The sequence below is a fragment of the Malus sylvestris genome, chromosome 7 (assembly GCF_916048215.2).
Source record: "Malus sylvestris chromosome 7, drMalSylv7.2, whole genome shotgun sequence".
Taxonomy (NCBI): domain Eukaryota; kingdom Viridiplantae; phylum Streptophyta; class Magnoliopsida; order Rosales; family Rosaceae; genus Malus; species Malus sylvestris.
Genome location: NC_062266.1, coordinates 24,877,976 through 24,890,767, shown reverse-complemented (window position 1 = coordinate 24,890,767; position 12,792 = coordinate 24,877,976). Strand labels below are relative to the sequence as shown.

Here is a 12,792-nt window from a genome sequence, read left to right as displayed (position 1 = left end):
CTGACTTTTTCGAAACTGATTGGTTTGGTCTCTCACTTTGAAAATCTATCGGTGTTGTCATCCACGTTTATCCCACACTCCCTGCCATCCAAATAACAAAACTTATATTAATTTACGTCACGCACGCGCGTGGATCCCACAACTCGAATTAGAAGGCACGAAGTGGTTAAACCAAAGAAAATAGAAAATGTGACTTGGACTTGGTCTGGCCTAAAGCTTGCAGAGGGTTTAACCCAAGCCTCAACCCCTTAGCAACTAGCCTGGTCTAGCTAGCACAATTGAAATTGGACTTTGATTTTAAAGAGTACTCTTCCAGCCCACTCTAACCCAAAGCAAAACCACCCAAATCTACTTCAAAATTATTGGGATGAAAACAGAAATGTTAAACCCTATTTACTATAACGATTGAAAGATCAAAACAATGTACAGATTCAAAACTCTCTCTCCCTCTCCTCTTCTCTTCCTTCCATTTAATCACGTAATCATCGGTCGGAACAAATTGGAAATGTCAGTCGAGACGTGAGATTACTTGCAACGCATTGTTTTCTAATCCCATGTTTTCAGGCCTTTGTCCAACTTAGCTCTGCATGTATCCTTCCATTGTGGGAGTCAATCAAATGGAACTTTTCATTGATGCGTCCGTTGTGTACCACATCGGCAAGATTAATTTCCACGTATCCTAGTGATTCCTACGCATGAGGAGATGATACAGAGGAATCTGAGCATTGTAAAGCATGTGGAGAAGATTATGGCATTTATAAATATAAGGGAACAATGGTATTTTTCATACCTTTGCTCGGATTAGGGCTCTGCTTTTGCTCTTGAGCTCGATACGAATCTTGTCATGCAAAGGAGGCTCATCAAGCATAAATTGGAAATCTTCATTCCAAAGTGGATTGCGGGATTTTCTTATCATCTGCCAACAAAATAGAAGTACCGTAAGTAAAGAAAATGGGTAACTGGAACCATGAGAATGCTTACGAGATTTTTCAAATCCGTGTTTTGGAACCACAAGAAATCTACGTTCACAAGATGTTGTTCAAGTTAAAAAGGAGCTGAAAGTAATCAAAGTGAAAGTTCACCTTAGTTTTCTTTACTTCTCCTCTAAAGCAAAGCAAAGCATAAGGATTGCTGTGATGCTCCCCTTCTACGTCCTCAGCTCCCTGGATCAAAATGGATAGTACACCAGCTCCGCTGAGGGACTCATCACTCTCTAATGACTTTCCACTTTCGCTTTTCCCATATCCATTACTAGTTCCATTATGCTTACTGCTTTCTGATTTGAAAGGAACAAAAGCAAGCTCCACTATAACTTGCCCCCTACGCTTCTTGTTTTGAGGATCATTGATATTTGTGTTCTTGACCAAATCTAGCACAAATTCCTTTGTCGCACCGGGCGTTAGCACTTTCAGAGGAACTAACTGCATTCCCAATTTGTCATGTCTGCCAACCTGTCAACACAAAAAATGATCAAAACTGAAACTGCACCTTGTTCACAAATTCAGAAATTAACAAACAAAATCTTTCGTCTAAATCTTACCTCAGACTCAGAGCAGATTTAAGAGTAACTTATGGAGACACCATTTAAGTACTAATGACTAATAGAGAAAAGATAATGATTTTACTCTTATTCAGTAGAAATTGGTAGAAGCTTAATAAAGACCAACTTTGCAAGAACAAGTATAATGAACTCTGATGATATTCCAAATTATTGTTCCATGAATATGCTTTCAAACACACACGCTTGAGACCGAAAGGGCTTGAGAACCTATACTGACATATGAACAAGACATCCCTTTTCTAAAAGGACATACGGCTACATCAGCAGAGGTCAATGCTAACAAGGGTTCGCATTATTGCAGAAAATAACAAAATCAAATGGATGAAATATCAGAATATTATTATGTAGTATTTGAGCCAAAAGAAAATGCGAGGGGAAAACCTTGTCCCAATCATAGAGTTGCAACTCGAGAGCTTGAGTTTGGGGGTCTTTCACAATAAGTCTGAACTTCTCATTCCACTCAGGATTCAACTTATTCATCTTGACAGTGGTTTGCTTTGTGGGCAACTTATCTTCAGTAAGGTTTAGTTTGACGTAAGGATCGGAACTTCCCAAGATGTCCATCTTCAAAAGTTTCAGTGCTCGGACGACCTTCACATGAAGTATCCCTACAGGCTTCTTGGCCACTCTGTTAAAAGATTTAAAGGAATATCATTTTTGTGAAACAAAAAGTATATTTGATAGATCATTGATAGAAGTAAATCCATTCCGGTCATCTTGTGATGGCTCCATGTCTGCGAAGCCTTGTTCAAGATGATTGATTCATGGATTAAAATAGATATAAGTAAAATAATATGTAGAACTAAAAAAATTTAAGGTGAAAGACTGAGCTAGATGTGTCAAGGCCAGCCATGCCATCTCATAAATACTCACATTGAAGCATCAAGAACAGGTATTTCCAGTGTTCGAGGCCATAGGTAGAGGCTTGCAACTTGGTTTTTAATGGTCTCCTGCAAACACGTAGACGATTAGTTAAAGCAAATCAAACCAACATCTGAGCAAACATAAATCATCTAAACAGCTATCCAAAACTCAGCTAATGTATAATCACAATCCTACCCAGAAAAGGATTACTGGTGAAGCACCTGAACAAACCGATAGAGGCCTGGTATGGCCATGATGTCCCCACCCAATATTTTGATTCCAAAATCAACATGTGGCTGCAGATAATGGGAGAAAATCATGGTTTAAACGTAGGCTATCTAAACCAGTCAAGAAATATGCAATCTAAAATAAAAAGGGAAAAAGATGAAAAGAAAAGTTTGCTCTTATTGGACCTTCTCCAATAAAGACACGACAATGCTTGCAAAACATGGAAACGTCGGCACAAGAGGTTTCAGAGTAACCCGTGGTGCTGCAAATACTTGCAAATCCACTAACTGATAATAACAACAATCAGTATTCTGAACAGAATGAATCAAGCATATCATAATAAAAATGAACAGTTCTTCTCTTGAAGGATTTCTTTTACCTGAACCGTAATTCTTAGAGACAACAACTTTAAAACCACAACTATGTTGGGATTGCCAGCCCATCTAAATGCCGGTTCTATGATTAATTCATTCTCATTAGTCTCATAAACTTTTAGACCTGAAAGATTAAAAAAAAAAACAAATTATATAGTAGTAAATCCAGAAGGATTAATGCATAAACGAAAATTCTTTTTGAATTTTATCCATGATTTGTATATGTAATGCCATCGATGAAAGTGGTGCCCTAAACTTCTGAAGATTCATTGCATTTAAAATTTAACTAAGAGGATTAATAAGTGCTATATAAGGCAACCAAAATGCCTTTTGTTCTCGAAAAGTAACAAGTATTCATGATTAGGATATGAAAGTGAGTAGACTAACCATAGATTATGGGTGGCAGACTTCCCAGACTTAACTTGTCAAATTCAATTGCCTCAATGCGATACTTCCCAATGTACTCTGCGAAGATAGGTTCTGCCGTGTTTCTTATTGTACAACAAAGCGCCTGCGCAATAAATAAACCGAGTCTCAAAAAGCAGTGTAAAAAAAAAAAAAAAAAAAAAGAACTGTTAACTAGATTATCACCTTGTCAAGGTAAGGCCAAATGTCCAAGAGAAACTTGTTTAGCCAGTCTACCTGCACAGGATGCATATAACGAACATAGAGGTGAAGAGTTAGCAGCAACAAGAGAAAGAAAGGGCAAAAGCTCATTGTAATAAGATTAAGAGGAGATACTAACTCGTTCAAAATCGGAAAATTTAACCCACATTGGTATTTCAGGTAGAAGACCTTGCAAAGTGCTAGAATCTAATTCATGCAGCGGCCTGATAACTGGATCCTGCAACATTAAGTAGGTTGAGCACTATACGTACGTAACACTTCACGGTACTTTTGTCTAGCAGTGTTTGATGTTTATAGACTCAAGAGGGGAAAGCAGGGGAGGTGAAATTAATTTAATTAGTGACATGAAAGATGAAAACTTCACGTGATTCCTAACAAGAGATTCAGAGGCAACCGAATGCAGCCGGCATATTGATTGCAGTCAAGAAACAGAAGGGTAAAAGGAAAACCAATTACTTTGCTTTTGAATCAGCATAAACTTTTCTCTCAACTAATTGAAGCCATAAAGCTCAAAATTCAAAAATAACTTAAAAACTGGAATTTGCGGATTCCCTGTTTCTTCTGAAATTCAGAAATTCATATGAGACGCAGGTGATATTGAATGCAATCAACTACATGCAAGACTGGCAAGTTTAACCAATTGTTTAATCCAAAATCTCTCTGAACACAAAATACCCCATTCATTAAGCAAACACCATGAACAACAAAAAAACCACGAGGACTTTTTCCACTGAAAGATTCTTGCACCATCTCAAAAACCCAGAAATCAAAAGCTTCAAATAATGAAAGATTGTACCTTCACTTCCTCAGGCTCTGAATAGATGAAGAGATAGAAACCCACCAAGAGTCCCACCAGACTTCCAATGCCAAAGCCGACAATTCCAAAGAAGGTGCTTAAAATTCCCATTTTTCTTCTCTGCTACTTCCAAGAAGACGCAGAACAAAAAGAAGAGCAATAAACTCAATTTTAATTTACAATAAGATTTAAAGGCGATCGGTTGTTTTTGAAGTTGAGAATTAACTTGGGAGGGTAGGTACTGAAACAGTTTCTTCTGCTTCTTCAACGTTTGAAACTCTGAATTTGTTTTGTTTCTTTGATTTGCCTCGAAGGAAACGGCCATTTGGCTGATCATCAGCGCCTCTCAGTGGTCACTACGTGTAAGTCCTGACTTAAACATGTTTTTGCTTTGCTTTACGTTCTCTCAGTGTTGAAATGACATTTTTGCCCACACTGGCCAATTCATAATTTGTCTACAAATTCAATAATTCCTTTTTAATTTTTTTTAATTTTTAATTTTTATCAAACAATAGATTTGACTAGATTAGATGTTAGATTAGGTGCCAACGATGTTCAAACCCACGCAAAAAATAAGACAACTAATTATGTGTGAATAAAGGGAACTTTAACGAAAAGCACCTGGTACTGTTTACTTTAACGAAAAGCCACATTTTTACACTAAAAAATTAATCCTGGTACTATTCACTTTACCCTTTATTTTGTCCTTATCATTAAAACTCAAAGTTTTCAAGCCCTTTTCATTAGTTTTCCTGTGAATAAATGCATCTTTTACTTAGAGTAATATGTTCCTATGTATATTACATTTACAATAAATCAGGGATCTTGCAATAATTATCGAGATTTTAATCCATTTAAGCATTTTATTTACAATAATAAATTTAATTCTCTTGGATATTAATTAAATTTGATTCTTCGCATCGCTTTATCGTAGTAATGAAAAGTAATTATGTCTATCATCCTGATGTGGGGTTTGATCCCTACTAATTCCTGTCTTCTGATAACTAACAATTTAACTCATTGATAATTTATCAAAAAAAAAAATTTCATTCTTCTTTAACAATAAAAAGTGCTTTTTTGACAGAAAAAAATTAATAAAAGGAGATTTTCTTCTTGTCCATTCTGAAAAATTAGCATTTTGTGTAATAAATGTTACAACTTCTGAAAATGAAATAAGAGCTATCTTTTTAGCAGGCATGCTTCGTCATTGTTATAAATACTTATGAACACATCCCATCAGAAATAAACAATAATGCAAACACATTTTCTTTGTTTGTGCTTATCTGTAATTCCATCAACCTATCAACAACTTGTCCTCGTTTTGATGATATTGAGATTCACTTTAGATTTCTATGTTTGAAGTCTACAGACTGAGAGATTCAAATCATTCAGTTTTAATTTTATAGTTTTAATTTGTCCATTTCACTACTCCAGTTCACAAATGTAAGATTTCACATCGCCTAGGAGTGAGGATCATGTAAGCCTTATATGTATATTCTCATTTCTACCTAGCACGAGGCCTTTTGGGAACTCACTGACTTCGGGTTCCATAGGAGCTCACTGACTTTGGGAATATATTCCCAAATCATTCAGTTTTAATTTTATAGTTTTAATTTGTCCATTTCACTACTCCAGTTCACAAATGTAAGATTTCACATCGCCTAGGAGTGAGGATCATGTAAGCCTTATATGTATATTCTCATTTCTACCTAGCACGAGGCCTTTTGGGAGCTCACTGACTTCGGGTTCCATAGGAACTTCGAAGTTAAGCAAGTTCACGTGAGAGCAATCCCAGGATGGGTGACCCACTGGGAAATTCTCGTGTGAGTTCCTAGAAACAAAATTGTGAGGGGCATGGTCAGGGCCCAAAGCGGACAATATAGTGTTACGGTGGAGTCAAGCATGAGATGTGGTGGGCGCCCGGATTGGGATGTGACAATTTGGTATCAGAGTCAATCCATGGCCAAAAGTGTGCCAACGAGGACATCGAACCCCTAAGAGGGGTGGATTGTAAGATCTCACATTGTCCAGGGGTGAGGATCATGTAAGCCTTATATGTATATTCTCATTTCTAGCTAGCACGAGGGTTTTTAGGAGCTCATTGGCTTCAGGTTCTATAAGAACTCCGAAGTTAAGCGAGTTCGCGCGAAAGCAATCTCAGGATGGGTGACCTATTGGGAAGTTCTCATGTGAGTTAACAAAAACAAAACCGTGAGAGTCTGGTCGGGGCCCAAAGCGGATAATATCGTGCTACGGTGGAGTCGAGCCCGGAATATGGTGGGGGCCCAGGCCGGATGTGACAATTTGGTATCAGAGCCAATCCCTGACCGGAAGTGTGCCGACGAGGACGTCGGGGCCCTAAGAGGGGTGGATTGTAAAATCTCACATCGCCCAAGGATAAGAATCTTGTAAGCCTTATATGTATATTCTCATATCTACCTAACACAAGACCTTTTGGGAGTTCACTAATTTTGGGTTCGATAGGAACTCCGAAGTTAAGCAAGTTCGCGCAAGAGCAATTTCAAGATGGGTGACCCACTGAGAAGTTCTCGTGTGAGTTCCCAGAAACAAAACCGTGAGGGCGTGGTCGGGGCCCAAAGCGAACAATATCATGCTACGGTGGAGTCGAGCCCGGAATGTGGTGGGAGCCCGGCCCGAGATGTGACAACAAAAACTCAAAATTTTGAACGACTGGGTTCTCTTTCTCTCTCTTGAACAATATAAATTTCTAGCTTTGCAAGCTCCTAACACAAAAAATCAGAATAAATCTTATTCTATTTTATTGAAGCTTGTGGCCGGAAAATAGACCCAACTTTTGTTGTAATAATAATGTCTGGTTTCTTAATAACTTAAAAGGATATTGTTCATACTTCAAAGAGAAATAGACAAAAATATATTTCATAAAAATGATAGAACAGGTATGTATTATTTAGGATATCAAAACAACTAAATACAAGTGTTTTTGGAGCATATTGTAATTTGCTATACTTCGAAATGCAAGGGATTAAGTACAACTAACCTATATTTTCTATCTTTCGGGAAATTAAAAATTGATATCATAAGTGAATACATACAAAATCACAAAAAATTAGGACTAGACAAGGTATTTTAATTCGGTTTTTCAAATAAATTATAATAAAACACGAAAGGCTTGATCTATCTGCAAGGATACAAAACATAGAACTTTAATGTTTGGAGCTTCTTTCTAAGTGTTCGAATATTACATATCTTTCAACAACAACAAATTGAATGGTCTAGATCATTCGGTCCGCAAACTCCGGACACAAAGATCCAAATTGGGATCTCAATCTGTAATTTGCTTTACTTTGAAATGCAATGGATTAAGTACAACTAAACCTGTGATTTCTATCTTTCAGGAAAATAAAAATTGATATCATAAGTGAATACATACAACACCAAGAAAAACCAACAAAAAAAAAAGGTAGGACTAGACAAGGTGTTTTCCATTAGGTTTTTCAACTAAATAATAGTAAAACAAAAAAAGCTTGATATGTCTGCGAGGATACCAAATTTAAAACTTTAATATTTGGAGCTCCTTTGTAAGTGTTTGAATATTACATATCTTTTAACAAAAAAAAATTAAGTGGTCCGAATCTCTAGACCCACATGCTCCGAACACAAAGATCCAATGTGGATCTCACTTTGTAATTTGCTCTACTTCGAAATACAAGGGATTAAGTACCACTAACCTAGATTCCTATCTATCGTGAAAACAAAAAAATTGATATAATAAGTGAATACATACAACACCAAGAAAAATCAACAAACAAAAAAAAGGTAGGACTAGTCAAGGTGTTTTCCATTAGATTTTTCAGCTAAATAATAATATAACACAATGACATTGTCTTCGAGGATACAAAATATAAAACTTTAATACTTGAAGCTTCTTTCCAAGTGTTCGAATATTACATATCCAACAAAAAATAATAATATTTTTAATGTGTTATGCTTACAGTATTGCTTGATGGGTTGGCAAAATATTAAACTATCGTGCTCTTATGTATTAAAGTTAGTTTTGTAAATTTGACATATTTATTGTGAAAGATTTGTCAAGTAGTTTGGGTTCATTTTTTTTTTAATAAGCTTTTTTTTTTTGTTGCCGATTACTAATTGTAGATATAGTTCAAATTTCGTAACTTTGTTATAATCCTCTGTAATTTTTTTTTGGTGGGGGGGGGGGGGGCTATGCCTCCATTGCCAACAAAAAAATTATTAAATTTGGTTAGTAAGAAAAATTAATAGAATATGCCTGTGAGTACAAACTGAAGGAATCTTTTAGGTTGGGAGAGATACCTAGGATACTGCTAATGAACAATAAAATATATGCACCTTTGATTTATCCGTGCTTTTTTTTTTAATTTTAATTAGAAATTCTTTTGGACAAACCAACTTTGTAGATGCTCCTTCTCATTGCCGTGCTTTACAGGAAACTCCAAACGCACAAAAGCGCTTCTACAACCAAGAAATAAACTCAACACTTTGCGGTTATTTTGTCAATGCTCATTGCGCACTAAAGATAATCAAGAATATTAATTTAAAAAAAAAATCAAGATTATTAATATGTAGGAAGGAAACAAGGTTCAAAATTTGGAAGACTTTGTACTATTATATTGCATGCGGGAAAATCTAACACTGAAATTTGAAATGAAAGTTGAATACGACTTTGATTTTTTTCTTCTCTTTTTCTAAAGCTTCTTCCATTTTTTCCTTAAAGGATAGCGTTGATGAATAAGCTTGTCTTATTATAGTTGATAGTATTTTTACCACATGCATAAAAATGGTTAAAAACACCTAAAATAATTGCAAAAGAAACATGTTATCGTTCTCCACAATGATTATTAAAACAATTCGTATTAGACCAAATCTCAATTAATTATTTAAAAACAAAGTTTTGAAAGGATTGATTTATGACCTAATTTAATAAAAACGAATTTAATTAAAAAAATTGAAAAAAAATCTGTAATATTAAATAGAAGGAAAATAAAATAGTTTGTGGCCTCACCCTAGCAAAAGAGGAGCTTGTTTGAATGTATTTAAAATGATTGAAAGTGCTTTTGGTGAAAATGTTTTTAGAACCAATCTTTAGTAAAAATGCAAGGAAATCCTGAAAAAAAACACTTAAAGTGCTTCCTGGAAGAAGCACATAATTGATGTTTCTTGCAGAAAGCACTTTAAGTGTTTTTGGAACCCAAAAACATTTTTGCTAAAAGCGTTTTTAGTCATTTCAAAAGCACATCCAAATGAGCCCGAGATTAGTTATGCATATTGATATTAATAATTAAAATCAAATGAATTTCTATTGAAAAAAAAAAGATTGAAAACACCTTGGATGTAAAAGTCTGAAATCTCTAAGTTGTGGCCGAATTCCTCTCTAACAAATCGCATCCAGAAGAAGAAAACTAGGGACGACCAAAGGTTTTATTTATACTACTACATTATAAATCCTTTTTTAGAAAAGTTTTGAGAATAAGACTAATAAATAAAATAAATTAAGAGAAACTAGGAAACATAATCCCTAATTGACAAGGAAAATCTAGCAATGGATAAAACAGCCACATTTTGGACCCAATGCAACTCCAAAATTGGCTCAAAATAGCTCTTCTTAAAGCTTAAGTTGTCCCAAACACATTTCCATAAGGGTCTTTCATCGGAAGACACCTTCTTAGACACCAAAAAAGCCAATTAAGCCTAAAAATGTATTAACATTTGCTTGTCCAATCAACGGCGGAGCTACTAACAAGGCTAAGGTGGGCTCTAGCATAGGGGAAGTTTTAATTCTTTAAGCTTAAAAATAATAGTTACTTGGGTTTTTTTTTTTTTTAATTGTTATAACCAACCCATTATGAACACACACAAGTTTGTTAAAGAATAAAATATAATTGTTAACATTATTTTAATCAATTCAAAATCCATACTATTCCTAGATTCTATAGATAATAATCAACTTTTAATATTTTAATATTTTATTCTATTCAAAACCATACTGTTTTAGATTTTCTAGGAGTAAGTAATTATTAGTTTTCATTATTTTATTTTTATTCATTTCAACAACTACTTACAATCTTACATGTTTCCTTGCACACTTTTCGGCTGTTTCGAAGGCATAAAAGCCTCTGAAGTCTGCACGCGTGAAAGTCTGCTGATTTCTCAACAATTGTAAAGTTTTTTTACCACTTCATTCTTAATTCCTGATCTTGTTTATTTGTTTATTGTTTAAATTTTAAAAATTCAAAATTTGTTAGGTATAATTTATCATATATACAATTGTGTTATTATTGTTCAATTTGTTAGGTCAAATGTTCTAAAAAAGGGCCTAGGTGGCCGCTTAGGCGCTGAGTAGTGATTACCCGAAGCATTTTCTTGGAAATGGGTTGGAAAAATCGGCTGGACTCTAGGTGGCCACCTAGACAGGCTAGGCGGCCCTAGACGGGCTAGGAGCTAGGCGGCTAGGAGGTTTTTTTTTTTTTAAATTTTTTTTTAAATTAAAAAAAAATCCTATCTACATTACTATATTTCCTTATTTTCCTCCTATTTTGCATTTTATGTGGTTTTAAATTGTGAACTTATTGTACATGTGTCATCCTATAATACTCCTCACTATGGTTATATGACATATATGCTTAATGTGTTTTTAAATTTTGGATTTGTTGGATACTCTTTTATTATCTTATCCATGAATTTCATACAAGTTTAATTTTTTGTAATTGTCAATATGCACTTATTTACAAGATATACAAAAAATTTATCTAAATTCTCCTAGGCCGCCTAGATCCCGCCTAGCCGCCTAGGCGCTAGGCGCCAGCCCGCCTCCAGACTAGCGCCTATCGTTTTTTAGAACCTTGGTTAGGTCTAACCGTTTGTCTAATGAAGAGGTTTAGAACTATCAATTCATATATATATATATATATATATATATATATATATATATATATATAAAGATCATGATGATAAATTAGAGAGTGTACAACATTTATTGAAGAGGTCCTAAAGGTATTATTCGATTGATAGGTCAATTTGACTTGTATTAACTCTCCTTGTTTCTACAACAAGTACTAAACGAGCTTTTTCAGTAATGAATTTTATTAAAACAAGCCTTCGCAACAAGATAAAGAGTGAGTTTCTAGCAGATTCAATGGTTGTTTACATTAAAAAAAGGGAATTGTTATTAGCACTCCAAAAATCTCATTATACACTCCTCACAAGTGTATTTTTCTTTCTAATTATAGAAAGTTTGGAGTGCCAAATGAGATTTTAGGAGTATTAATAACAATTCCCCAAAAAAAAGCTTGCTGAAAATGTTGATTTAGATGAAATAACAAAGGATTTCACAGCTTGAATAGGTACTTTTTCTTCTTGTTATTTGTTAAGTTGAATAAGAATGATGATATATGTTTTCTTTTTATTGCAAATTGCAAATTTAAATGTTTTCTTTGTTAAATCTAGTTGAAACTTGAGTTATGTAGAGTTATAATTTCTTTACTTCAAAATATTACTTTTTGTTGCAGTCCTATCGGATTAGGAATGTGATTGTGTAAATCCTAGTATATCTAGGAGTATCTTGTAGTTACCTATTAGGAGTTAATTACCTATTAAGAGATGTAATTGGTAGGAGCATATTTATGCGACTGAGTTAGCTTGTTCTCATGCATTTATGTTGTTATTTCTTAGTTAATTATGTATTTTAAGCTATTTTCGTATGTTTGTAGGTCCATAGGCCTTATGAAGTAATAAGATGCATTTTGGGGCATTTTGGAGCAGTTTTGGGCTTGGAATGAATAGCACATACATGGAGCAAGGTGGATGGACGAAATTGAAGACTAAAGAGGCTAGGAATGTGTTAAAGAGAAAGAAGAATTAATGTAAAAATGACAAAGAGCTCAGCCACAAAGGGGTGTCACTCCACCATTCACCTTTCCATCATTGTCGTGCACCACCATTGCACTCCCTTTGGATTTCTATGCCGTGCATCATCATCCATGTTCCCTCCATTGACTCATTTGTTGCATCATTCCACATTCCTTTCCTTTCTCTATCATGTGCACAATCATTCATGTTCCCTAGCTGCAACACCACTCCATTTTACCCCCATGCTTTGCATCATCACTTCACTTTCACCTTTGAATCATTTCACACCACTCATTGCACTCAATTGCTACACCATTCCTTGTTCCATCCATCATTGCAAATTCATGCATGATTACATTGAATCATTGCACTCAATTGCAACACCACTCCATTTTATCCTCATGCTTTGCATTATCACTTCACTTTCACCTTTGAATCATTTCAAACACCACTCATTGCACTCAATTGCTACACCA

The 12,792-nt window shown here is 34.9% G+C and overlaps 1 protein-coding gene across 1 annotated transcript; it reads right to left on the bottom strand.

Annotated features, from left to right (window-relative positions):
• Positions 1–87: 87 nt before the first annotated feature.
• On the bottom strand, positions 88–4,786 carry LOC126627881 (synaptotagmin-3-like). The gene is made up of 12 exons (XM_050297454.1): positions 4,451–4,786; positions 3,773–3,871; positions 3,619–3,669; positions 3,415–3,538; positions 3,033–3,151; positions 2,839–2,940; positions 2,647–2,721; positions 2,435–2,511; positions 1,943–2,189; positions 1,083–1,451; positions 791–916; positions 88–689 (listed from the first exon to the last, which is right to left on the bottom strand). The coding sequence occupies exons 1-12, from the start codon at positions 4,559–4,561 to the stop codon at positions 561–563; spliced, it is 1,629 nt and encodes a 542-aa protein (XP_050153411.1). The 5' UTR covers positions 4,562–4,786; the 3' UTR covers positions 88–560.
• Between the last annotated feature and the right edge of the window lie 8,006 nt (positions 4,787–12,792).

Coding starts and splice junctions, on each gene's coding strand:
- LOC126627881 (XM_050297454.1), bottom strand. CDS start 4,561: ATGGGAATTTTAAGCACCTTCTTTGGAATTGTCGGCTTTGGCATTGGA. Junction 3,670..3,772: donor AATTTTCCGATTTTGAACGA/GTTAGTATCTCC, acceptor CATCCTGTGCAG/GTAGACTGGCTAAACAAGTT. Junction 690..790: donor GAGCCCTAATCCGAGCAAAG/GTATGAAAAATA, acceptor CCTCATGCGTAG/GAATCACTAGGATACGTGGA.